This window comes from Meriones unguiculatus, chromosome 3 (genome assembly GCF_030254825.1).
Source record: "Meriones unguiculatus strain TT.TT164.6M chromosome 3, Bangor_MerUng_6.1, whole genome shotgun sequence".
Classification (NCBI taxonomy): Eukaryota; Metazoa; Chordata; class Mammalia; order Rodentia; family Muridae; genus Meriones; species Meriones unguiculatus.
The window spans coordinates 21,809,634-21,834,155 of NC_083351.1; the positions used below are offsets into that span (position 1 = coordinate 21,809,634).

Here is a 24,522-nt window from a genome sequence, read left to right on the forward strand (position 1 = left end):
GAAGTCAGGGTGGAACGTGGGCGCGAAGAGACAGGTGTTGACTACGAAGGCGAGGGGAGCTGAGACCGGGTCCAGGCAGCCACGCCACGCCAGGAACAACATGTGAATGGGCCGGAAGGCTCCCAGGCTGGGCAGGTAAGGGGTACAGGGAAGAACAGTCCGGGGTGGGGGGCGATGGTGGAAGCCGGGCCGCAGAGGGCTGCCTCCGTGTGGAGGGACAGGCTCCCTGGGTGTACAATCGCCTTTCAGAAATGTCTGGCTGCAGGTTGGCTAGGTTGGTGGCTCTCGTTGCCTCCGCTCTTCTCTTTCTGTCATTCCCCACCTCACGAGGAGCTGGCAGCTGGGTGTGGTGGCACATGTCTTTGATCCGAGCATTCAGGGAGGCAGAAGCAGGAGGACTGATGTGAGTTTGAGGCCAGCCTGGTCTGCAAAGTGAGTCCAGGTCGGCCAAGGCTACAGAGAGAAACCTTGTCTCGAAAAACAAAAACAAACAAACAAAAAAGGAAGGCCATCCGCAGTCACCAGTCCAGTTCCTCGAGCTCACAGGATGAGGCTTCTGCAGCCCAAAGGTGGCCATGTACCTGCTTAACCCATACCTCCTCAGGCTGGACAGCGGCAGAGCAGGACCTGGGGAGGGTGATGGCTGGAGCTGGACTCCTCCTACTCCTGTGACACATGCGGTGGGTGATGAGATGGCCAGTCCTGAGCACAGGGCCCCGAGAACCAATTCTCTGGTCCCTGGGGCAGACCCGAGTGACAAAAATTCGTGAAAGGGTAACCCATGGCCTCCAGGTGGACCCATGAGAACTGACTTGAGCCTTAGTGACCAGACCATGAAAGACAGAGAGGTTGCCAGGAGGCTAGGTATGAGAGGGATGCTGACCCAGAATGGCTGTGGGCTCCCAGGGGAAGTTGGTAGTTGGTAGTGAATGAGAACGGCAGGAGAAGGGAAGAGGAAGGATATTTTTATCCCGGACGGGGTACAGCTGGCTCAGGGCAAGAGCTTCTGAACTTCCATCTGGAAAGCCACCGTTCCTGTCCTGCCAAGTGTCAGGGCAGGATGTCCTTTGCCCTTGTCGCTCCTGTCTCAACTCAGCTGTGTTTGTGTGTACATGCTGGTCTTCATGATTTCATGATTCTTGCTTCAGGCCCCAAAGGGTGGAGGCCCAGAAACTCGTCATCAGTTGCCTCCCATCCCCTCTCGTTCTAACCCTAAACTCTGGGAGACAGTCTCTGCCTCCGCTGACTTTCCAGGTCTCCCTTGCCTCGATGGAGGTGTTTGTGAAACACATTTTCCGTCTTGTCAGCATATGCCAGCCTTCTCCAAGACCTCTTGCCTCCTACAGAGGCAGGAAACACACCAGCTCTTCCTGTGTCTCATTTGTCCTTGAACAGGCAACTACAGCAGTCCCCTAGGCCAGCCCTGTTCTGACTGAGAGTCAGGGTCCCTAGTCCTTGGAACTCAGGACAGTGGCTCTTAAGATCAAAAGAGCCCAGAGGTCAAGGACAGAGAATGGGTTGAGACCAGATGGGGGAGAAGTTTCCTTCAGTTGGATCCGGAAGCCTCCTGAACAAGGCAGGGCTGGGAAGGGCAGAGGCTCCTTCTGGAGAGTGCTTATGTTGTAAAGTTAAGGTCCTTATCCAATGGTGCCGCTCTCTGGATACATGGAGGCAGAGACTTTGGAATAAAGTCAAAGCTGCAAGAGCCCAGGGATGTGGTACAGTGTAAAAAAAACAAACTTTTCAGCATCAGAGAGGCCAAGGAGCAATTCTGGGCCTGCTGTTTGCCTGGGTGAGTGGCTTCTCTACTCCAAACTTCAGCCTGTTTATAAAGACACAGTAACAAAGTTCTCCATTCCAAAGCGCCTGGCAGAATCAGAGGGATAATGAGGACAGTGCATCCTGGGTAGTCTGACACACAGTAGGTGCTTAAGGGAAGCCATGCACTTCCTTTCCCTGCAGAGTGTTTGTTCGCACTCACGATTACACCTACTCAGGGCCTTGGCAAGACGGTGAACAGGCCAATCCCTCAAGCTTGTGGTGTGGCTTTGTAAATGAGCTTGTTTCCTGTATATGAGTGTGAAGACCCAGGAAGGCTAGTTTCTGACTTGAGAGAAGGGATCTGTCATAAGAGAGGGTTTCTCAGCCAGGCCCCATATTGCATTGTCTGGCACACAGTGTGCTGAGGCAGGAGCGTGGAGAGTTTGAGTCCTGTGTGGGCTACATAGCTAGGACTTTAACTTAGAAAAAAAAATGCATACACACTCACAAACATATCTTCCTTTTTCAAAGCTTCTCCTGTATCATAGGAAAATAGTTGTGTGCAGGTTTGATCAGTGGTAGGATCCTACAAGGCCCTACACACCCACAGGCTGATGACTTCAAAGCCAGGTTCAGTTCAGAAGAAGGTGCTGGGGTAGGGAAAGGCAGGCCCAAGATAACATCCAGTAAAGAAGGGACCTTTCTCCTCTTCCACCATTTAGTTATTTATTTGTTTGCTTTATTTGTTATTTATTTTGTTTTTTGAGACAGAGTTTCGCTATATAGCCTTGGCTGTCCTGATCTCCATTTGTGGACCAGGCTGGCCTTGAACTTACACAGACCTACCTTCCTCTGCCTCCCTGAGCATTGCCATTAAAGGCGTGCACCACCACGCCTCTCATCCAGGATCTCATGTATACGAAGTGCATTCCACTTTGCCCAGTGTCTAAAAATGTGATCTTTAATGGCTCCCCTCAGTGTGGCTCTGGAATATGTAATGCTTGCACCAGAAAAAAAAAAAAAAAATTCCATGGTGCATCTGGAAAGAAAAGGTTTTAGAGCCAACCAACATGGGTTCAGGGACAAATGTCCCGTGGCTTGTTAAATCTCTACAGAGAAGAAGCCTGATTCATTTTGTCTGGTCCTAAAACTTCTAGGACAGAAAGCAATTTTTTTCCCTCTCCCACCTATTCCAGGCCTGGGATGAAAGGTCAGGGGGGCTTTAGAGTGGGTATGTTCTCAAAAGGATCGTCACTCACAGAGGATGGTGTCACAGCCCTGAGGAGGCTGAGGCAAGATGAGAAATGTGAGACCAGCTTGGGCTCCATAGACAGATGTTGTCTGAAAGGAGGGGGAAAGAACGGGGGAGTGTGTCTTCAATAGAGCTTTTGCGTTGGTGGTGATTTTGTTGTTTTTATTTTGCTGTTACAGAATTAGCACACGGGCTGGCTTTGTTTTGTTTTTAAAGTCAAACAGCACAGAGGCATCTAAAGATACCAGAAAGACAGCCTCCTCCATCCTGCTTCTGGGATGTGTCCCTAGGAGCCATCTGCCTGCTGATAGATTGCCCCATGGGGCCTTGGCTGACAGGTGGAAGGTTAAAGCCCCACCTCTGGAGTGGGCAGAGCAAGGTTCAGCTGCAATTCCCTACTCGTTTGGTTTTTTAGGAGGCTTCAGGCAAATCACTTTACCCAGTTTCAGCTCAGCTTTGCATCTGTAAAGTGGGGTTGATAATGACATTCATTTCGAAGGACTACAATGTTATAAGAAATCATGCAAATCATGAAAAGTGTATGAAATAATGGGCCTCTAGATACATTCAAATGCAGGTTAGTTTACTGGCTACTGCATTTGCTTGGCATGAGGCGTCTTGGAGTCTCCCCTTCTGCATACATGGGACTCTGATGTTAGCTTGGGGAGTGGGTAATAGCGATCATTTTCATGTCACTTCCTGGAAAGTGTTGCTGAGAGAATGTGTTGTTGGGAGCTGCGACAGTCCTGATCGGACAGCAGAGACAGCAGAGAGCAGGCCTTTCAGCCTTGCGTGAAAATGAAGTGACCCACCGAGGGACACCGTCTCGGTCAGGGAGGGCAGGCTGTGATGGGGCCTATTCTCCGTCTGTTCACCGCTGCTAATCTGCACTAGACCAGAAGGCTGGAAGGCCCGCTTCATTTTTGTCAATAGATCGGCCAGTTCAGAAAACTGCGTTATGGCCTGACACAGTGGTGCACGCCTGTAATCCCAGCACTCGGGAGGCAGAGGCAGGTGGATCTCTCTGAGTTCGAGGCCTGAGCTAGTTCCAGGACAACTAAAGCTACATACAGAGAAACCCTGTCTCCAAAAGTGAAACAAAAAAGTTGGGAGGAAAGCAATTGAGGAAAACAACTAATGTCAACCCCTCCACACTCAGGCACACAAACACATACACAGAGAGAGAGAGAGAGAGAGAGAGAAAAAAGAGACGGCTGCCTATGGACAGAACCTCAGCTCCAATTCTCTCTCACACGGCTGTGTCTCCCACACTGTGGCGTATAAGATGCTGACTGTGTGAGTCATTTTGGAGGCTGATGGATGAGCATGTACAAATGGTAATTTACATGTTCTGTTGTGCTCTGACATGTAACTGCCATGGTTAGTGGCACTGATTTTTCATGGCTAGTGACACTGATTTTCCATTTATGGTAGTGAAGTTTCTATTTCAGGTAAATGCCTTAAGGAGGAAAAAGTAGAGCCAGGGAGTGATGGCACAGGCCTTGGTTCCCAGCTCTCTGGTGGCAGAGGTAGGTGGATCTCTGTGAATCTGAGGCCAGCCTGATCTACAGAGCTAACGCGGAAGTGCCCCAAATCATGAGGAAGAATGAAAATGACAGGCAGCTTCAATGTGGAAGACGCAGAATGAAACACACGTCCACCTCAGACGATAATCATTCTCATCTGCGTAGTCTTTAATGTGACTGGGCCTGGTGGCACAGGCCAATTATCCTGACTGTTTGAGAGACAGAGACGGGAGAATTGGAGGCTTACGACCTACCTGTCTACAGAGAAAGTTCAAGGCCAGCTTGGACAAATCAGTGAGTCAGTCCTCCCACTGCGTCATGCCTCCCCCCCACCTAAAACAGTCACTGTTTTAGTATGAAGCATTTTACATTGCACGGTTTTCCAGGTGTCATATACAGTGCTCATAATGGTCCAAGATGCAGGTCCATTTCTGTTCTTGCTTTCCGGATACAGGAATTAGGAGAGCCTCTGAGGGTTCAGAAATCTAAGTTGGGTTTGGTGGCTCCAACCTATAATCCCAGCACTTGGGAGGTTGCAACGAGAGCATTGTTTGAGGTCAGTTTGGCCTACATAGCTTGACTCAAAGAAATGGTGTGTGTGAGTGCTTGTATGTTGTGTTTGTTTTGTGTGTGTGTATGTACTATGTGTTTGTAGGTTTGTGTGTGTTTGTGCGTGTGATTATATGTGTGTGTTTGTATTTGTATGTTTATGTGTATATGTTTTTCTGTGTGTTTGTGTATGTGTTTGTGTGTACATTTATGTGTGTTTGTGTATATGTTTGTGTGTGTTTCTGTGTTTCTATGTGACTGTGTGTGTGTTTATGTATTTTTTGTGTGTATGTTTATGCCTGTGTATTTGTGTGTTTTTATGTGTTTGTGGGGAGGGGAGGATTGCTCTGTGGGTAAAGCTCTTACTTTGAAGCCTGACAACCTGAATTGGCTCTCCAGGATCCACACGGTGGGGAGAGAGAACTGGTTACACCAGCTGCCCCCCACCTCCACATTAACATCATAGGATGCCTGCCCACACACGTGTACACACAAAAATAAATAGCTGTAATGATTATTTTAAAACTCGGGTGTGTGGAGAGCAAGGTTTAGTAATCTTCCCGAAGATCTTTTGCCAGTGAGTGACCGAGAGACTGTGAATCAAAGCTGAGTCTCTATGACAGAGACACAGTGAGCTCAGCCTCAGCAGCACTGAGCCGTAAGGCTCCTTCTTTTCCATCCCATAATGCAAAGTGGACCTGGAGTTACCCGGGGCAGGGACGGCATAGCCCTTACTGATGACAGTGATTATCAAACAGGATCAGTTCTGCGTTTAAGGCAGTCCCTATTTGAGAGAGTACATCCGTCTCGTGGCTGAGGGTGTGGCTCACGGAAGAGTGTGTTCTTAGCATGTGAAAGGGCATGGGCACAGGGCAGTAATCACAGATGCTTGGGAGGAAAAAACAGGAGGCTCACCTGGGGCGACTAAACGAGACCCCGTTTCAAACAAACAGAAAATTTCCAGGTGTTGGGGAACGGAGGAGTGGCGGTACACTCCTGTAAGCCTGCACTCGGCGGCAGGGGCAGGCGGGTTTATGCAGTCGGAGGGCAGCCTGGTCTACTTAGTAATCTCCAAGGCGGGACACACGGCTCGTTTACTGGCTGGCAAACTTTATTATGCCTGCCAAGCCTAATGTTTTGGTATCATGATGAGGTTTGTGTGGCTAGGTCCTTCCTGGAACATGTGCAGCTTTGACAACATTCAAATCTTGGCTGCTAAAAAAAAAAAAAGAAAAAGAAAATGACAAGAAGCTGTTAAGTGTCTGGCAGATTTTGCCTCACAATGGCCTAACACGTGTCAGCGGTCTGCCACAAAATGGTCTTCCTATATCCTTGTTTGTTTGTTTGTTTGTTTGTTTTTGCGGTTTTTGTTTGGGTTTTGATTTTGGTTTTTCAAGACAGGGTTTCTCTTTGTAGCTCCGGCTGTCCTGGAACTCACCATGTGAGACCAGACTGGCTTTGAACTCAGTCTGCCTGCCTCTGGGATCAAAGGTGTGAGTCACCCACTGCCTGGCCTGCCTATATTCCATGCAAAGCAGTGGTCCAAGACGCTCAGGCAGGAGGCTGGCCCACAGTCCAGACACAACGTTCATGAATCAATAAGTCTGCTGTTGGAGAAGGAAAAGAGGTAATGGCCGTGAAGCTGGGAATCATGGCCGAGCCAAGAGAATCAGAACTAATTTTGATCTGTTTGACCCCTAAGCAATTTTGGGATCAGAAAAATCTAATCCAGGGACCCTCAAGATGGCTTAGCAGGTCAAGGTGCTTCCTGCCAGGCCTGACATCTGAGTTCTATCCATGGAACCCACAGGTAGTGAAAGGAGAGACCTGACTCTTGACCTTTGTCCTCTGACCTCCACATTAGTGCAGTAGCATGCACACAAATGGGAGCATGTGCAGGCACCCACCTTTTGTTTTGAAACAGGGTTTCCTTGTGTAGCCTTGGCTGTCCTGGACTCGCTTTGTAGACCAGGCTGGGCTTGAACTCACAGAGATCCTCCTGCCTCTGCCTCCCTGAGTGCTGGGATTTTACAGTTGTGCACCGCTGCATCAGGCCAATAAACGTTTATTTATTATTATTATTATTATTATTATTATTATTATTATTATTATTATTATTATTTGAGGCAGGTTGTCACTATATAGCCCTGGCTGGCCTGGAACTCAATAGGTAGACTGACTATGAACAGAGAGCCACTGGCTTTCTTCTTCTAAATGCTGAAATGAAAGGCCTGGCGATGCTTGGCAACAATAAAAACGAGAGAAAGAGGGAGAGAGAAGGAGGACTTAATTCAGGATCTTTCCACAGCCTGATTTGTTATGTGTTATATACCACGTGAACAAGGCCACTGTGTCTGCATTGAAGAACAACAAGTAAGGTGGGAACCAAAATTCAGCTCTGGCTCCACTAATACTGGGTTGGGGGGGAGCGCTTTTATAAGAGCACACAGCACCTAGTGGACCATACACGCTGCTTTGAGTTTGACCAAGAGCAAGCCCTAGTCAGAGATGGGTTTAGCATCCATATCACTCTCACTATTGAAGGAGTAGTAGAAGGAAAAAGGCTCTTCATTCACACCAGACTTTGTCCTCCACGACTCCAGGAGCCCTGGGGACTGTCTTTTTCCCCCCCTCTCCATTTCAGACAACGAGAAGTTTACATTGTTTCAATGTTGATCTCTTTATCTATTTATTGTTTTTTAAATCTTTTAAAATTTTATGCGTACAAGTGCCTGAATGTGTCTGTGTACCTAGTGTATGTAGCGCCATGGAGGTCAGGAGGGGGTGTTGGATATCGTGGGTCTGGAATAACAGGTGGCTGTGAGCCACCATGTGAGAGCTGGGAACGGAACCCTGGTCCTCTGGGAGAGCAGCCAGTGCTTTTAACAAGCAAGCCACCGTTCCAGCCTGAGCTCTGACATCTTTGTATCTTTGTATCAACCTTGTTCCTAACATGTTTAGACCACATTTGGCTACATAGCAAGCTTTGTTTTAAACTAAGATCAGGGGCCAGGTGCAAGGTGGCCCACGCCTGTGATCCCAGCACTCAGGGAGGCAGAGGCAGGAGGATCTCTGTGGGTTCAAGGCCAGCCTGGTCTACAGAGTGAGTCCAGGACAACCAAGGTTACACAGAGAAACCCTATTTCTTAAAAATAAAAAAAAAAAAAAAACCACACACACAAATAAATAAATAAATAAAAATAAACCAAGACTAGAGAGGTAAGACTCACATTTTGTATAAAAAGAAGCACCTTACAATTTACAGATGGGCATGGCCACAATTTAGAGACTACCCATCTGTCACACAGAGACTCAAGCAAACACTATGGTTTTGCACAAAGTAAGCAAGATACTCACTGAATTGTGTGCACAGATTTGCATTCTCTGGTCAGGTAAATGTGGCTCTAAGTGCATTCCAGCTGGAGAGAGAATTGTCTTGGTGAGAAAAGCCTTTGTTGACAATACAATGGTCAAGTTTGTGTGTGTGAGTGTGTATGTGTGTGTAAGACACACACAGAGAGAGAGAGAGAGAGAGAGAGAGAGAATTTTGTGACAATGTATAGCTCTGACTGGCTTGTAACTCTCTATGTAGCCCAGCCTGTTTTGGAATGCACAAGACCCTCCTGCCTCTACCCCTAAGTGCAGGAATTAATAAAGGTGTGTGTCACCACACCTAGCAATGGTCACATTTTGGGGTGAGGGATCTTCTCTTCCATTCCTGTCTCCCTGCCTAGCTTCCTTCGAGATTTCTCAGGACCCCACTGTTGGGTGTAAATAGACACATACTGGGGTGACATAGTAGAAGAAAATACTTCAATAAAAGATGGGGGATTCTGGGGTCTTTTGTTTTGCTTTGTTTTTTGTTTTTCCAGACAAGGTTTCTCTGTGTAGTTCTAGCTGTCCTGGACTCACTTTGTAGACTAGGCTGGCCTCATACTCACAGAGATCCTCCTACCTCTGCCTCCCAAGTGCTGGGATTACAGGCATGGGCCACCACGCCCAGCTCCTGGGTTCTGATTTTTGTTTTGTTTAATTTGTTTGTTTTGTTGTTGTTTTTTTCTTTTTTGATTCAAGGTCTCTGTATGTGGTCCTCTCGTCACAATGGCAATGCAACTTGCTGTGTAGGTAACGCTGGCCTCAAACTCACAGAGATCTCTCTACCTCTGTTTCTTGAGCACTGGGATTGAAGTGGTGGGCCCCTCCAGCCAGCTGTGGTTTAACTTCGCATTTTTGCCAGCAAATAGCAGTTTGCTGTTGGGAAGATCACTTAACCTCCCTGATCTCACAGATCCTCCATGCTTAGTGTTTATTTATTGGCTGGTGTGTATGTATTTTTTAAATTTTGTGTGTGTGTGTGTGTGTGTGTGTGTGTGTGCGCGCGCGTGCGCACGTGCATTTGAGTGTGCACGTGGGTGCAGGTGTCTGTCAAAGGAGGCAGAAGAGGGCATCAAATACTCTAGAGATAGAGTTACAGGTGGTTGTGAGACAACCGTTGTGGAATTTGAGAACTGAAATTGGGTCATCTGCAAAAGCAGTACGGGTTTCTAATGGCGAAGCCATCCCTCCAGCTCTGTGTATACGTGTTTGTATATTGTGTGCGCATATGTATGCAGATGCTTCTGCATGTGTGTGGGTGTAGAGGTCAGAGGTCAGGTGTCTTCCTTTTCTTTTATTAAAACAGGATCTCGGGATACAAAATGAATAAAGTGTAATTAATAAAAGTTAAATAAAAAATTAAAAAAACAAACAAACAAACAAAAAACAGGATCTCACTGTGTAGGGCTGGCTGTCCTGGGACTCACTCCATAGACCAGGCAGCTGGCCTCAGAGTCACAGAGATCTACCTGCCTCTGCCTCCTGCATGCTGAGGTTAAGGACGTGTGTCACCACACCCAGAAAAAGGTTCACTCTTAGGGCGCTGTCCAGGGTCACTTCAGTGGTTAATGTAGCTGGCCGGTGAGCTTCAAACGTCCAGGTGCCTCCATCTCCCTTGCACAGGCCTTACGCCATCACACCAAGCCTTCCACAGGGGAGCTGAGAGCAGAGCTCTCAGGAAAAGCGTGGCAAGCGCTTTCCTGACTGAGGTCTCTCCCTAGCCACCCTCTGCTCCTTAGAAAATGTATGGACGGGTGGGTGTGCGCATGCCACCGTGGGTATATGGAGGCCAGAGGGCAAATTATAGGCATCAGATCTCTTCTATCACCCCGTAGGTCCCAGGGATCAAAGTCAGGACATTGGTTGTGTGGCAAGCAAGATTACCTTCTGAAGCCCCACGCAGAGGCCCACTCCTGTGATGCCAGCACTCGGGGAGGCAGAGGCAGTCAGATCTCTGAGTTTGAGGCCAGCCTGGTCTACAAAGCGAGTCCAGGACAGCCAAGGCTACACAAAGAAACCCTGTCTTGAAAAATCATAAGTAACTAAATAAATTTTTAAAAAAGGAATGACATCAACAGATTACAACCTAGTGAATAAAATGGCGAGCCTGCATTAAAAAAAAAATATTCTAAACTGATGGAGCCATCATTTTTCCAGCGCCCTGACCCATCGTTTAAAATTTAATCAGAAACTTAAATTTACATTGAAGAAACAGTGTAATTTATCAAACTAATAATTTCCTTTTTTTGGGGGGGGTCAAACCCAAAGCCTTGTGTATACTAATCAGGTGTTCTGGATGGAACTCCCAAGCTCAAACTTTTTGTTTTGTTTTCTTTTTTGAGACAGAGTCTCTTTCAGTAGCCCTGGCTGTCTTGGAACTCACTCTGTAGACCAGGCTGGCCTCAACTCACAGATATCTGCCTGCGTCTGCCTCCGGAGTGATGAGATTAAAGTCAAGTGCCACCACTGTCTGGCGAGATAAAGTCTTTCTAAGTTTCCCAGGCTGGCCTCAGCTTCAAGAGCCCAGCATTTGCCATCCACAGTGTCTAAGCTGGTACACATGGCTCTCAGTTTTTTTTTTGTTTGTTTGTTTTTTCCTTTTCTTCCTTCCTTTCTTTCTTTTCATGATTCATTCTTTTTATTTTTTTCAAGGCAGGGTTTCTCTGTGTAACCCTGGATGTCCTGGAACTCACTTTGTAGACCAGGCTGGCCTCAAATTCAGAAATTTATCACTGCCTCTGCCTACCAAATTCCAGGATTAAAGGAGTGCCATGGCCTGGTTTTATTTATTTATTTTTTCTGTTCTGAGACAGTATTTATTTATTTACTTTTATGTGTATGTGCATTTTTTTTCTATAGGTATGTCTGCACACCATATGCATTCCCCATGCCAGAAGAGGCTAGGAGAGGGTGGATCCCCCAGAACTGGAGTTACAGATGGTTGTAAACCATTATGTAGGTACTAGGAATTAAATCCCTGTCTCATGAAAATGCAACCAGTGCCCTTAACCACTCAGCCATCTCGCCAGCCCTTTTAAAAAAAAAGTATATATATATATATATATATATATATATATATATATATATATATATTTTACTTTTATTATGGGGTGTGTGTGGCATGAGTATGTGAGTGCAGACACCTGTGGAAGCTGGAGGGAGGGGGTCTTTCTGGAGCTGGAGTTACAGGCAGTTGTGAGCTGCCCACTGTGGTGCTGGGGACTAAGCTCTCATTCTGTGCAAAGAGCAGTGCATGCTTTTTAGGCATTGAGCCATCTCCCTTGCCCCAGATAGGTTTTGTGAGGTAGCTCAGGCTAGCCTAGCCTCAAACTCTCGATCTTCCTTGGCAATCCACCTTACAACCTTGTGCCATCAGGCCTTAGATCACTCTACTTCTTCTCTTTGTTTTTTTAAAGTTGTTTTTGTTTTACGTGTCTGTGCACCACTTGTGTGCCCGTGCCTGTAGAGAGCAGAAGATGTAGATGACCTGGCGTGAGAGGGCTGTGAGCCACCATGTGGCTGCTGGGACTCAAACCCAGGACCTTTGGAGGAGCAACAAGGGCTCCTTGTTGAGCCATCTCTCCAGCCCCTGCATCGCTCTTCTTAACCCAAACTTTTCTCTTCTTTTTTCCTTTTCTTGAGACACAGTGTATTTCTTATTATGTAGCCTTGGCTGCCCTGGAACGCACTATGTAGACCAGGTTGACTTTGGCCTAGTAGATATTTGCTGCATCTGCCTCCAAGGCTGAGAGCTGGAATTAAGGCACAAACCATCACACCCAGTCTCTCCTGCCTTTTCCCAAAGCCTGCGACAATGTCAGTCCTGAAAGGCACCCACTGCTCTAAGAGCCCAGCCCAGCTGGTGTTAGCACTGTGGGTACAGCTTAACCAGCCTAGGTTTTCCCAAGGCCGTGCCGAAAACAGGATCTTACTCACCGCTCTTGCTCTGGGAGTTCCTAAGCTGTTAGCCACTTTCTGGCCATAAGATAACTGAGCTGATAAGATACGATAAGTCGGCTCTGGCAGGCAAACCTGAGTCTGCCGTTTGGCCTCCCAAAAATGGGTTGAAGGGAGAATGAATGTGTTTGTGTACTCGTCTCTCTCTCTCTCTCTTTCTCTCTCTCTCTAGCTTCTGACACAAGGTCTCCTGTATCCCAAGCTAGCCTTGAACTCCTAATCTTCCTGCCTCTACCCAAGGGCTGGAGCTACAACCAGCCACCAAAATGATTTTTTTCAGTGCTGGCGATTGAATCCTCGGGTGTGCTGCCCGCTGAGCTGCATCCACACCCCCTCTGAAGCCTCTTGGTTTAGCTAATGTTCCGTGGATGTTTGTGGATGTTTTATTATTCCTCCATATAGTACACATTGTTTAAAGTCAAATACACAGGAAGATGCACATTGTGAAATCCTGTGGGAGCTAGGAGTGGCTCAGATGCAAAAAACCATGAGCCTGAAGAAGATCTTTTCTCCAGTCCAATTTTCCCATGCTGGTAGGTGCCTTTCCGAGCTCCAGTAAACTAAGCTAACAGTATGTAGGGTGATAAGAAAGGGTTGACAAGCCTAATGACAGGTGAGGAAAAATGAGGCGTCCAAGAATGTTTTCAACAAAGCCAGGAACACCAGTATCATCTGTTTTAGGTTCTGGGCTCTTGGTTTGTTTCTGAGAGGGGATTTCATGGAAATCTTGAACTCCCTATATAGTGAGGAATGACTTTGAACTTCTGATCCTCCGGCCTTTGTCTTCCAAGTGCCAGGATCACAGACCTGCACGTCTGTGTCTAGAATTCAGCTAATAGAACTCAGCTAACAGAGGTCTTTCAGATTCCGGAGCCTGTCTTCTGAATTTTGCTAACTGGAAACCTCCCCGCTCCCACATCCACTTGTACACAGCATAAATTAGCAAGTCTTGTTTTCCTCAGCTGCAAGCTTGCGGCTTCAGGCAGGCCTCCCTGGGGCTTGCTTTGATCAAGTAAAGTCAGAAGTCAAAGCTATGTATGTGTGCCCAGCTACCTGAGATGCAGAGCAGACCAACTGAGCACAAGGCCAGCCTGGGCAGTGCAGTGAGACCCTGCTAAAAAAATAAACACATAAATAAATGAAAACGAAGGTTTGGTTTGATGATTCTGAAGACCTTTGCAGGTGGGAGACTGCTTAATGCCCACATCCCGCTGGTAGGTGCTTCCAGGCCGATGATACACAGCTTCTATTCTTTTTTTCTTTTTCTTTCTAAGACAGGGTTTCTCTGTGTAGCTTGGGCTGTCCTGGACTCCCTTTGTAGACCAGGCTGGCCTTGAACTCACAGAGATCCACACGCCTCTGCTTCCCTGAGCGCTGGCATTGCAGGCATGTGCCACCATGCCTGGCTTACAGCTTCTAGTCTTGAGGGAGCTTTGTCCATCAAGGGGGAAGGACAGACATTGGAAAGATCGCTCAAGTGTCAATAATGCCTATTGCTCTATCACTGGACTTGAGCTCTGTTTCTAGAGGTCAAAGTCCAGTGTCTCAACCTGCCGTCACTTCAGTTCTAGGGGAACCAAAGGCCTCTCTGGGCACCTGCACACGTGAATACACACAGGGAGGGACAGACAAATAGAGATGAAGACAGAACAGTTTTTAAAGGGGGGAGAGAGAAGCATTGGTATTGACACACAGAGCATAAGAATGACACTCGGTGCCTGACCCAACAATTGAGGCCGGAGCAAGCGCTGCAGGAGCCTGAGAGGCACAGAGCAAGCTGTGACATTGGAGTGGAAACTTGCCTGTGGAGTTAGAGCTTAGCAGGCAAATAAGAGAGTCACAAACCCAGGGTAGGAAAGATGGTGCCTCTGGTGAAGGCGCTTGCTGCCAAGCCTGACAATCTGAGTTCATACACACACACACACACACACACACACACACACACACACAAACCTATAAAAAAGATAATATGATAAATACAAAGGTGTGGTCTAAAGAAAATAATTGTGGGTGTTCAGAAAAGGCAAAGTAGTTCAGAGTACAAGTTGTGTGAATGTGTGGGTAGCTGTGTGTGTTTGTGTATGTGTACGGTGTGTGTGTTTGTGTATGTGTACGGTGTGTGTGTGTGGTTTGTAGCACAGTAGATTAAACGACTGAGAATTGGGTGACATGAAAGTGCTCCAAAAAAAAAAAAAAAGATAGCATATGCCTTTATTAATGCTAGCATTCAGAGGCAGATGGATCTCTGCAGGTTCGAGGCCATCCAAAGCTTCATAGTAAGAACTTATCTTTAAAATAAATCATCATCTTCTCATGGTAGATGGTCCTTTGACCACCACCAGTGCTTTGCAGGCAGTTTTGAGGGACAGTGATAGGGAAGGAGGACATGGGCATTCCAGAGGCTTCAGAGCGAGCCCTGTGCTGCCTTGGTTAGAGCATCCCTACTTGCTGTGCCTATGAGGTTCTGCTTGATTTCATTTGACAAAAAGTTTCCACCGCTAAAACAAGTAACAGCCAACAGGGCCGCAGAAGCGTTTCTTTCTGCCGGTGAGAGGCATAAGCGTGTTAGGAGAAACCGCCTGAAGGAGACTGTGGTGTGAGTGGGGTGGGGGGCTGGGGTCGGGCAGAGGCTGGGGGTTGGCCTCTCAGCTTCGGTAGCGAGGCAGGGGAGTTGTAACTGGAAGGGACCCTCCGTGGTGGGGGGCGAAATGAAAACCTAGGTTTCCCCCAGGGCTTGGCAAAGTGTGTGATGTCTCCCAGGTAGTCCCCCAGAGTAGGGGGGGTGTAGCCAGGCTGAGGAGGCAGGAAGTGGGTAACTAGACAAACTAACAAAGGCGCCTGTGGCGGTTTGCCCATCCCAGGTGGGAGGGTGGGGAGTAGCCCTGGGCCTGGGCCTCCTGTGAACTTAGTTGTCGCTGAAGGGCTCCGGCCTACAATTCCACATTTCAGTTCTTCTTTATGTCTCAGGGGCCAATGGGAATCCCTGAGCTGAATCTCCGGTACTTTTTGTAAATTCCAGGGCAGTACTCTGGGATGTCTGATGTTGGGGGAAACTGGCTTAGGGAGAGCTCCTTCAGGCCAGGCGTCTCTACATTCCTTTAGGGATCATGGGCTGTGGCTGCAGCTCAAACCCTGAAGATGACTGGATGGAAAACATTGATGTGTGTGAAAACTGCCATTATCCCATTGTCCCACTGGACAGCAAGGCCACAGTAAGAAGATGGGATTGGGGTGGCAGTGGGGGTGAGGGTGGGGGATAGGATTGGTGAAGAAATGGGGGTGGGGAGAAAGAGGAGAAAAAGAATTAAGGTACCACAACCAAAGGCCGTGGAAATAACACCCATGTTCCTCGGAGTCCGGCAAGGAAGAGGCCCGGAGAGAGGGACAGACTTCTTAGGTCATGTCTACACATAGCTGGTGAATTCAGAGAGAGGGCCGAGAGGAGGGGTGCCAGCCTCAGATCCAGTCTTTCTTCTCTGACCCCGGCCTCATTTCCTGCCCCACAGCTGCCCATCCGGAATGGCTCTGACGTTCGGGACCCACTGGTCACCTATGAGGGCTCCCTCCCACCAGCCTCCCCACTGCAAGGTGACTCCACCCAGCAGGGCGTGAAACTTAAGGCCTGTGGAGGGATGCTTGGCTGTTGGTGCCCTCTCCAGCTCCCCTCCACCTTGTCTCATCCTGTGCCTCTAGCGCTCTGCTGTCCCTGCCAGCCCCAGGCTGGTTCTTCTTGACTCTTCCTGTCTTTACAGACATCCTGGTTATCGCCCTGCACAGCTATGAGCCCTCCCATGATGGAGACCTGGGCTTTGAGAAGGGTGAACAGCTCCGAATCCTGGAGCAGTGAGTATCCCCCTAATCCACCTTGCTTGTCCTCTCTGTGTGTGTGTTTGTGTCCTCAGCACTCCTGAACTCCCGATAGGCTCCAGCCTCAGGTTTTAGAATAAGGTGGAAAGCTCCAGAGCTCTTGAACTAGGGGAGCGAGCTGTGGCCTGGCCTAACTCGGGACTCCGAGGGGCTTCCGGGGGCTTTGCAGGCCATTCTGATGGGTTTCTGTGGCACAGGAGCGGTGAGTGGTGGAAAGCTCAGTCCCTGACCACCGGCGAGGAAGGCTTCATCCCCTTCAACTTCGTGGCGAAAGCAAACAGCCTGGAGCCTGAACCGTGAGCAGGGGACCTCCGTGGGTATGGGGGAGCCCAGGGGTCTCAGAGTAGGGCATGGTCCCGGGAGTGGGGACTGTCTGAGTGCGATGGAGGAAGAACTGCCCAAAGGTGGCTCACTGCTTTAATCCCAGCACTCGGGAGCCAGGGGCAGGCAGATCTCCTGATTTGGGGCCAGCCTGTTCTACAGAGCGAGTGCCAGGACAGCCCAGGCTACTTATTGGGGGAGAAAAAAACGACTCAGCCAACAGCCTACAGCCTTGCGTGTGTCTTCTGTAGCTGGTTCTTCAAGAATCTGAGCCGTAAGGATGCAGAGCGGCAGCTTTTGGCACCCGGGAACACCCACGGATCCTTCCTTATCCGGGAAAGCGAAAGCACGGCGGGTGAGTGACAGGGCCTGGCGGGCGGGGCCTCGGCGTGTGGGCGGGGCTGTGAGGTGGGCGGGGCTGCGAGGTGAGCATGAGCGCCTCCGGCGAGGAGCGGGGGAGGGGGCGGCAGGGAGAGGGCGCGGTGGCCGCCCGGTTTACGGGGCGTGATCCCGCTCTTTTTCTTGTTCCTCTTCCACTTCTCCTCTTCACCTCCCTCTTCCGCTCTCCGATCTTTCTTCAGGATCCTTCTCACTGTCGGTCAGAGACTTCGACCAGAACCAGGGAGAAGTGGTGAAACATTACAAGATCCGTAACCTAGACAACGGTGGCTTCTACATCTCCCCTCGGATCACTTTTCCCGGGCTGCACGAGCTGGTCCGCCATTACACCAGTGAGCTCCTGCAGAACACCTTCCCTTGTGAACGCTCTAGCAGCCTATTTCCCCACCCGCTCCCCAGGCCGTCTTAGGGACCCTCCAAACCATGTTTCATTCCCCTTCAGTGGATGAGGGGTACGAAGGTCTCACCTTCGACCCTGCAGGCTAATGTTGACTGATAGAGCCTCAACTCCACCCCCTCCCCACGCCAGTCTGTTTCCCCGCGTGGAAAGTGGAGAGAGGTAGTGGCTGGAGGGGGCACCCAAGGTCTCCAGGAGAGACTGCTGCCTGACCCTTCTTTGTCCTTGCAGACGCCTCGGATGGGCTGTGCACCAAGCTGAGCCGTCCTTGCCAGAACCAGAAGCCCCAGAAGCCTTGGTGGGAGGACGAATGGGAGGTTCCCAGGGAGACACTGAAGTTGGTTGAGCGGCTGGGAGCTGGCCAGTTCGGAGAAGTGTGGATGGGTGAGTGTCACCCTCAGGACTGACTGGAAAGAGGGGAGGACGTGTCTCCCGGCTGTGAGCCTCATGTCACACTGTCCTGTTTAGGGCAGCTACTTAGTTCATGGCCGTGGCCTCTGTAACCCCTCCTCCCGTACCCCACCTTCAGGGTACTACAACGGCCACACGAAGGTGGCAGTGAAGAGCCTGAAGCAAGGGAGCATGTCCCCCGATGCCTTCCTGGCTGAAGCTAACCTCATGAAGAGGCTGCAGCACCCGCGGCTGGTCCGGCTTTATGCAGTGGTCACCCAGGAGCCCATCTACATCATCACAGAATACATGGAGAACGGTGGGTGTCCCCGATACGTCTAGCCGCTTGAGGATGCTACTGTGGACCCACGCTAGGAATGTGCTTTTTCCTCTGGCCTGCTGCTGAGGGTTTCTGAGGACGCTTTCCTTCCAGGGGGTCCCCTGTGGGACAGGCTTTGGAAGAGCATTCATCCTCATAGTCTCTGATCTGCAGTTTCTTTTCCGTTCTTCCAATACCTACATGGATCTCAGAACGCTTGAGCCACTGTGGGGTTGATGGGAATCGAACCCAGGTTCTCCGGAAGGGCAGCCAGTGCTCTTAACCACTGAGCCATGCATGCTTCTAGCCCCCATATATATTATATTTATTAAGGATCAAAATGGCTGTGTGCCTGCACAGACTTGTGGCTTATAATTGTATAGCTTTGGCCTGATCAATTCAATCAATTTCTGCTCCAAGTAGTTCTTTTTAATCTGTACCATAGTGGTTTTAGGGGGTTGGAGAGGTGGCTCAGTGGTTAAGAGTACTGTCTGTGCTTCCAGAGGTCCTGAGTTCAATTCCCTGTAACCACATGATGCTTCACAACCATCTATACTGGGATCTGATGTCCTCTTCTGGGCATGCAGGGACACATGTAGATAGAGCACTCATATACATAAATTTTTTATTTTCACTTTATTCTGTGTGTATTGGTATGAAGGTGTTAGAATCCATGGGACTAGAGTTATAGACAGTTGGAAGCTGCCATGGGGGTGCTGGGAATTGAACCCAGGTCCTCTGCAAAAGCAGCCAGTGCTCTTACCAGTGAGCCATCTCTCCAGCCCCCCCCTTCCCTTTTTTTGTTTTTGAGTCAGGGATTCTTTGTGTATCTTTGACTATACTGAAGCTCAGTCTGTAGGCCAGTCTGGCCTCAAACTCAGAGATCCGCCTCTGCCTCTCAAGGGCTGGCATTAAAAGTATGCGCCACCACCATCAAGCCGCAGTTTCGTGTGTGTGTGTGTGTGTGTGTGTGTGTGTGTGTGTGTGTGTGTATGTATGTTTTGATACATGTATTCAGGTGGCTGAGGATCCGGAAGGTAGCATCGCAGACTCTGTTGCTGTGGTTACAGGTGGCTGTAACAGCTACCTGACATGGGTGCTGGGAACCCAGCCTGTATCTTCTGGAAAAGCCAGTGCTCTTAAGACCATGAGCCGACTCTCCAGCTGTGGAATTGTCATTCTTTTTGTTTTATGGTTTTTAAATACAGGGTTTCCCTGTGTGGCTTTTGCTGTCCTGGACTTTGTAGACCAGGGTGACCTTGAACTCACAAAGATCCTCCTGCCTCTCTCCCGAGTGCTAGGATTAAAGGCATGCACCACCACACCTGGCATGATTTTCATTCTTGTACAGGGTTTTATTTTTACTAATTTACTTTCTGGTTTTTGAGACAGGGTCTTGCTGGCCAAGAACTCTCTATGTAGAGCAGGCTGACTTCAAACTTGCAGAGATCCTCCTGCCTCTGCTCCCTGAATTCTGAGTTTAAAGGTGTGCTCTGTGTTCCATCAGGCCCAGCTGAAATCTCATTTTGGTAATGGACACTGAAAAAAGCAGAGTTTGTGATTTAAGGATGTTCCCAAATACCCCAGGAGCGTGAATGGTGAAGAAAATTCTTAAATTATTTTTTCTTTTTTTGATTTTTTTTTTCTGTCTTTCTTTCTGATCCATTTATTTATTATGTATACAATGTTCTGTCTGCCTGTACACCTACGCACCAGAAGAGGGCACTAGATCTCACTATAGATGGTTGTGAGCCACCATGTGGTTGCTGGAAATTGAACTCAGGACCTCTAGAAGAGTAGCCAGTGTTCTTAACCTCTGAGACATGTCTCCAGCCCTGCCTTTTTTTTTTTTTTTCAAGATGGGGTTTCTCCGTGTGGCCCTGGCTGTCCTAGAACTCACTCTATAGACCAGGTTGGCCCTGAACTCACAGAGGTTTGTCTGCCAGGGATTAAAGGCATGCATCTCCACTGCCCAACCTCTTTTTTTGTTTGTTTGAGACAGGATTTGTCATTGTAGCCCTGGCTGTCCTAGTCTCGAACTCAGAGATCCACCTGCCTCTGCCTCCTGAGTGCTGGGATTAGAATCATGTACCACAACTGCCTTGCTAATGGTGAAAGCCTTTTGGTAATTGGTAGGAAGAGTCTAGAAGAGTCCAGCTGGACTGGAAAAGAAAAGAAGAAACCTTTAGGAGACAAGAGATGAAGCAAAGATTGCTAAACTTCAAAGAGTCTAGCTGTCCATATGAATAATCCAAAACTTGTTTGTGATAAGAGTGATAAAGACTGGTCTACGGGGCCTGGTGGGCCATGCCTGTAGTCCCAGCACTCTGGGAGGCAGAGGCAGGTGGATCTCTGATTTCAAGGCCAGCCTGGTCTACAAAGTCTAGGACAGCAAAGGCTACACAGAGAAACCCTGTCTCAAAAACAAGCAAATGAAAATAAACAAACTAAAAAAACAAACAAAAGACAGGTCCATGGGAAGAAGGTACAAGCGTGGGGCCTTGGCTGCTGTGGAGCTGGGGCTCAACCTTGACTGATGGCAAGAAGCCTCTGGATCCTCTCTGGAAAAGGCCTTCCCATATGCTGACCATGCCACCCACACCCTTGCACACATATTCTTTTTTCAGTCCTTATTCTTCCTGCTACTGTCAGGTAGTGCTTCTGGATCCTGGAAGAGCAGAAGGGTCTTAGGGCAATTTGGGCCAACAATTATCGCTTTTGCACACAGGGAGCCTAGTAGATTTTCTTAAGACCCCCTCGGGCATCAAGTTGAACATCAACAAACTTTTGGACATGGCAGCCCAGGTAAGGAGCCTGTCAAAGGGCTGGGTTAGGGTCGCAGGTCGGTGGGGTAAAGACTGATGACCTGTCCCTGACCCACAGATTGCAGAGGGCATGGCATTCATCGAAGAGCAGAATTACATCCATCGTGACCTGCGGGCTGCCAACATCCTGGTGTCTGACACACTGAGCTGCAAGATTGCAGACTTCGGCCTGGCACGCCTCATCGAGGACAATGAGTACACAGCGAGGGAGGGTAGGTGTGGGGTGGAGAGGAGGTTCAGGTCCTGCCGTGGAGCAAGCGTGCCCAAGTGAGCTAGCTCTGCTTCCCCCTAGGAGCCAAATTTCCCATTAAGTGGACAGCACCAGAAGCCATTAACTATGGCACCTTCACCATCAAGTCAGATGTGTGGTCTTTTGGGATCCTTCTGACAGAGATTGTCACCCATGGCCGCATCCCTTACCCAGGTAAGCCTTACCCAACTCCCTGGGCTATACGGAGGGGTGGAGGGGTAGCAAACCCACATCTTTTCCCTCACTTCTTCCCAGGCTCAGACTGAAACTTCTAGGCACTTCCCTTCCATCCACTTCGGCTTGTGACTCCAACATCCCCCATTAGATGCTTCATTTCCCAGCTGGCTTCCATCTCTGTCTCTGAGTCCCCACCTCTCAAAAACTCCAGCTCCTTGCTTAAGGCTGACATAGGCCATAGCATGGCAGACATCCTGGATCTCACTCCGTAGACCAGCTGGCCTTGAACTCAGAGATCCACTCGCCTCTGCCACCAAAGTGCTTGGGTTAAAAGCATGTGCCACCATCATCCAGCCCTCTGTTTCTTAAATATAAGATAAGAACAGGCCATACTAAGCCATTGCGCTGGGTAAATTATGTCATCTCTCTTAGCCTCAGTTTCCTGATATGTAAAACAAGAGACTTTGTGAAACGCTCTGACCCATGCGGGCTGCTCACTAAGCGATGGTCCTTTTTTACTGAAACTCCCAGAAAGGGCCCTTACCCCTCGTTTAAACAGGATGGGTGGGATTTTATTGAAAGCTTATTTTTATTTTAGGGTTTGTTTGTTTGTTGAGACAATGTCTCAGCCTGGCCTCTAACTCTCTATGAGATTCTGGGATTATAGGCATGTATGTGTCTGGTCTTGGAGGAACAGGGGATCAAACCCAGGCCCTGTGCACGCAAGGCAAGCATGCTGCTGCTGAGGTCTACTTCTAGGCCTAGGGGTGGAATTTTTCTGGAAGGAATTTGCCAACCTCTGGGGAAAGGAAATGGCACAGAAAAGAGTAGGGAGGTCACAGAGCGCAGAGGCCAGATTGGCAGAAACTTCCCATGAGCCCAGGGCAACAGGAGCTGATAATTGATCCCAGGAATGTAAAGGCACTGAGAATCAGGTTAGACTCCTCTAACCTTTAGAGGCCTTAAAGACAAAAAGATTTCCCAGCTCTGTGCTTGTCCTGTCTCAGCCCAGTTTTCGACCCTGTGCCCATTCCCAAAGCTACGGATACCACCACACTGTCCTGGCTGTGGGCTGTCATCTGTTCTGAGCCCTAACCCATCACTGCCACCTAATAAGAACAATCACAGGCATACCTTAGAAAAGTACGCCCCCTAATGAGGCACTGTATTGGTTTTTGTTTGTTTGTTTGTTTTGCTTGTTTGGTTTTTGAGACAGGGTTTCTCTGTGTTATAGCCATTGGCTGTCTTGGAACTCACTTTGTAAACCAGGCTGGCCTCAAACTCACTGAGATCCTCCTGCCTGTGCCTCCACCTCCTGAATGTCAGGATTAAAGGCATGGGTCACCATGCCCAGCTGAGAACTCATTCTTAAAAGTTGTTATCCGAGGGGCAGGTGGGAAGACACTGGAGCTCAGTGGCTAAGAGCACTGGCTGCTGTTCCAGAGGACCTGGGTTCAGTTCTCAGCACCCACATGGCGGATTGCAGTTGTCTGTAACTATGGGTCCAAGGAACTCAGTGCACTCTTCTGGCCATCTTGGATGCTGTACACATGTGTAGCCCTGGCTGTCCTGGAACTCACTCTATAGACCAGGCTGGCCTTGCTGGCCTTGAACTTGTTGAGATCCACCTGCCTCTGCCTCCTGAGTGCTGGAATTAAAGGTGTGCCACCATGACCATCTTAGACCTCTTTTTGGGGGGAGGTGGCAGTGGGTTCAAGACAGGGTTTATCTTCCTGCCTTGGCTGCCCTGGACTCAATTTGTAGATCTGGCTGACCTTGAACTCACAGAGATCTGCCTGCCTCTACCTGCCTGAGTGCTGGGATTACAGGCATGTGCCACCGTGCTCGGCTTAGACCCCACTTCTTAAAGGTTCTGTCCTCTCCCGCTAGTGCTATGAGTTAGGGACCAGGATTTCCAACTCATGGGGAGACATTCAACATCCAAATTATAGGCTGGGGTTGTGGCTCAGTGATGGAGTGCTTTTTTGATGTTCATAAGGTCCTTTATTCAATTCAAAGTACCACAAAAATAGATAGATGGATGATAGATAGATAGATAGATAGATAGATAGATAGATAGATAGATAGATGGAGTGGAGCCTGGAATGGTGGTGCACTCAGAAGGCTGTGGCAGGTGGCTTTCCAAGTTTGAGGCTAGCCTGGTCTATAGAGTTCCAGGACAGCAAGAGCTACATAGAGAAACCCTGTCTTGAAAAACAAACAGCCAGGCATGAAGTGGTGCACCCCTGTAATCCCTGTACTCGGGGAGGCAGAGGCTGGCAGATTGTTGTGGGTTCAAAGCCAGCCTGGTCTACAAAGTCCAGGGCAGCCAAGGCTACACAGAAAAACCCTGTCTCGAAAAACCAAAAAATAAAAATAAACAAACAAACAAAAGCTAGATAGAGATAGATAGATGATAGGTAAATAGGAAAGAGAGAGACAAATCCAATTTAGCATCAGCTTTTAGGTCCCCGAAGCTCAAAGGCTTAAGGTTCTTGCTTCCATCAACCTCCCAGGGATGACCAACCCTGAAGTGATTCAGAACCTGGAGCGAGGCTACCGGATGGTGCGACCGGACAACTGTCCGGAAGAGCTGTACAGCCTCATGATGCTGTGCTGGAAGGAACGTCCGGAGGAGCGGCCCACGTTTGACTACCTTCGAAGCGTCCTGGAGGACTTCTTCACCGCCACGGAGGGCCAGTACCAGCCCCAGCCTTGACGCGCCTTGCGGTCCCAAGACCCTTCCCCATCCCTTTGCCCTGGCCGGGCAGATGGAGTTCCTGTGCCATATCCGTGAGGCCTGCACACACATGGACTCGGACTCTGCACGTGAAGCCTGTGCAGGTGCCATACATCCTGCCAGTTTTGGTCTGGCGCACACATCTATAGTTGTGTGGGTTCTACACATGTGTCTTATACCCGTGGAACATGTGAAGTTGTCTTGGATACCACCTAAGGCATTTCTCCTGGACCCTTCCCTCTCCTGAAACCACAGAGGGGAGAAGACCTGTGATTGTTGCGTGTCTCTGTCTACCGCTTCTTTCCTGTGGGCCTCCAGAAGCCCCTTGTGGGCTGCCATCCAGCCTGATATCTCTGTGTGTTCTGCCTCGGCGCCTAGCACACACCAGGAGCTCAATAAATGTCTGTTGATTGAGGA

The 24,522-nt window shown here is 49.0% G+C and overlaps 1 protein-coding gene across 2 annotated transcripts; it reads left to right on the forward strand.

The window, feature by feature from the left end:
• Lck (LCK proto-oncogene, Src family tyrosine kinase) lies at window positions 1-24,522 on the forward strand. 2 transcript variants are annotated; one of them, XM_021636905.2, is made up of 13 exons: window positions 1-135; window positions 15,523-15,632; window positions 15,927-16,008; window positions 16,173-16,263; window positions 16,485-16,583; window positions 16,860-16,963; window positions 17,190-17,339; window positions 17,636-17,788; window positions 17,934-18,113; window positions 20,842-20,918; window positions 20,997-21,150; window positions 21,231-21,362; window positions 23,882-24,522. In XM_021636905.2, exons 2-13 carry the CDS (start codon window positions 15,528-15,530, stop codon window positions 24,082-24,084), a joined length of 1,530 nt encoding a protein of 509 aa, XP_021492580.1. In that variant the 5' UTR covers window positions 1-135; window positions 15,523-15,527; the 3' UTR covers window positions 24,085-24,522. The 2 variants fall into 2 exon arrangements, with proteins under 2 accessions (XP_021492580.1, XP_060235472.1); XM_060379489.1 differs by lacking the exon at window positions 1-135 and adding an exon at window positions 6,696-6,715.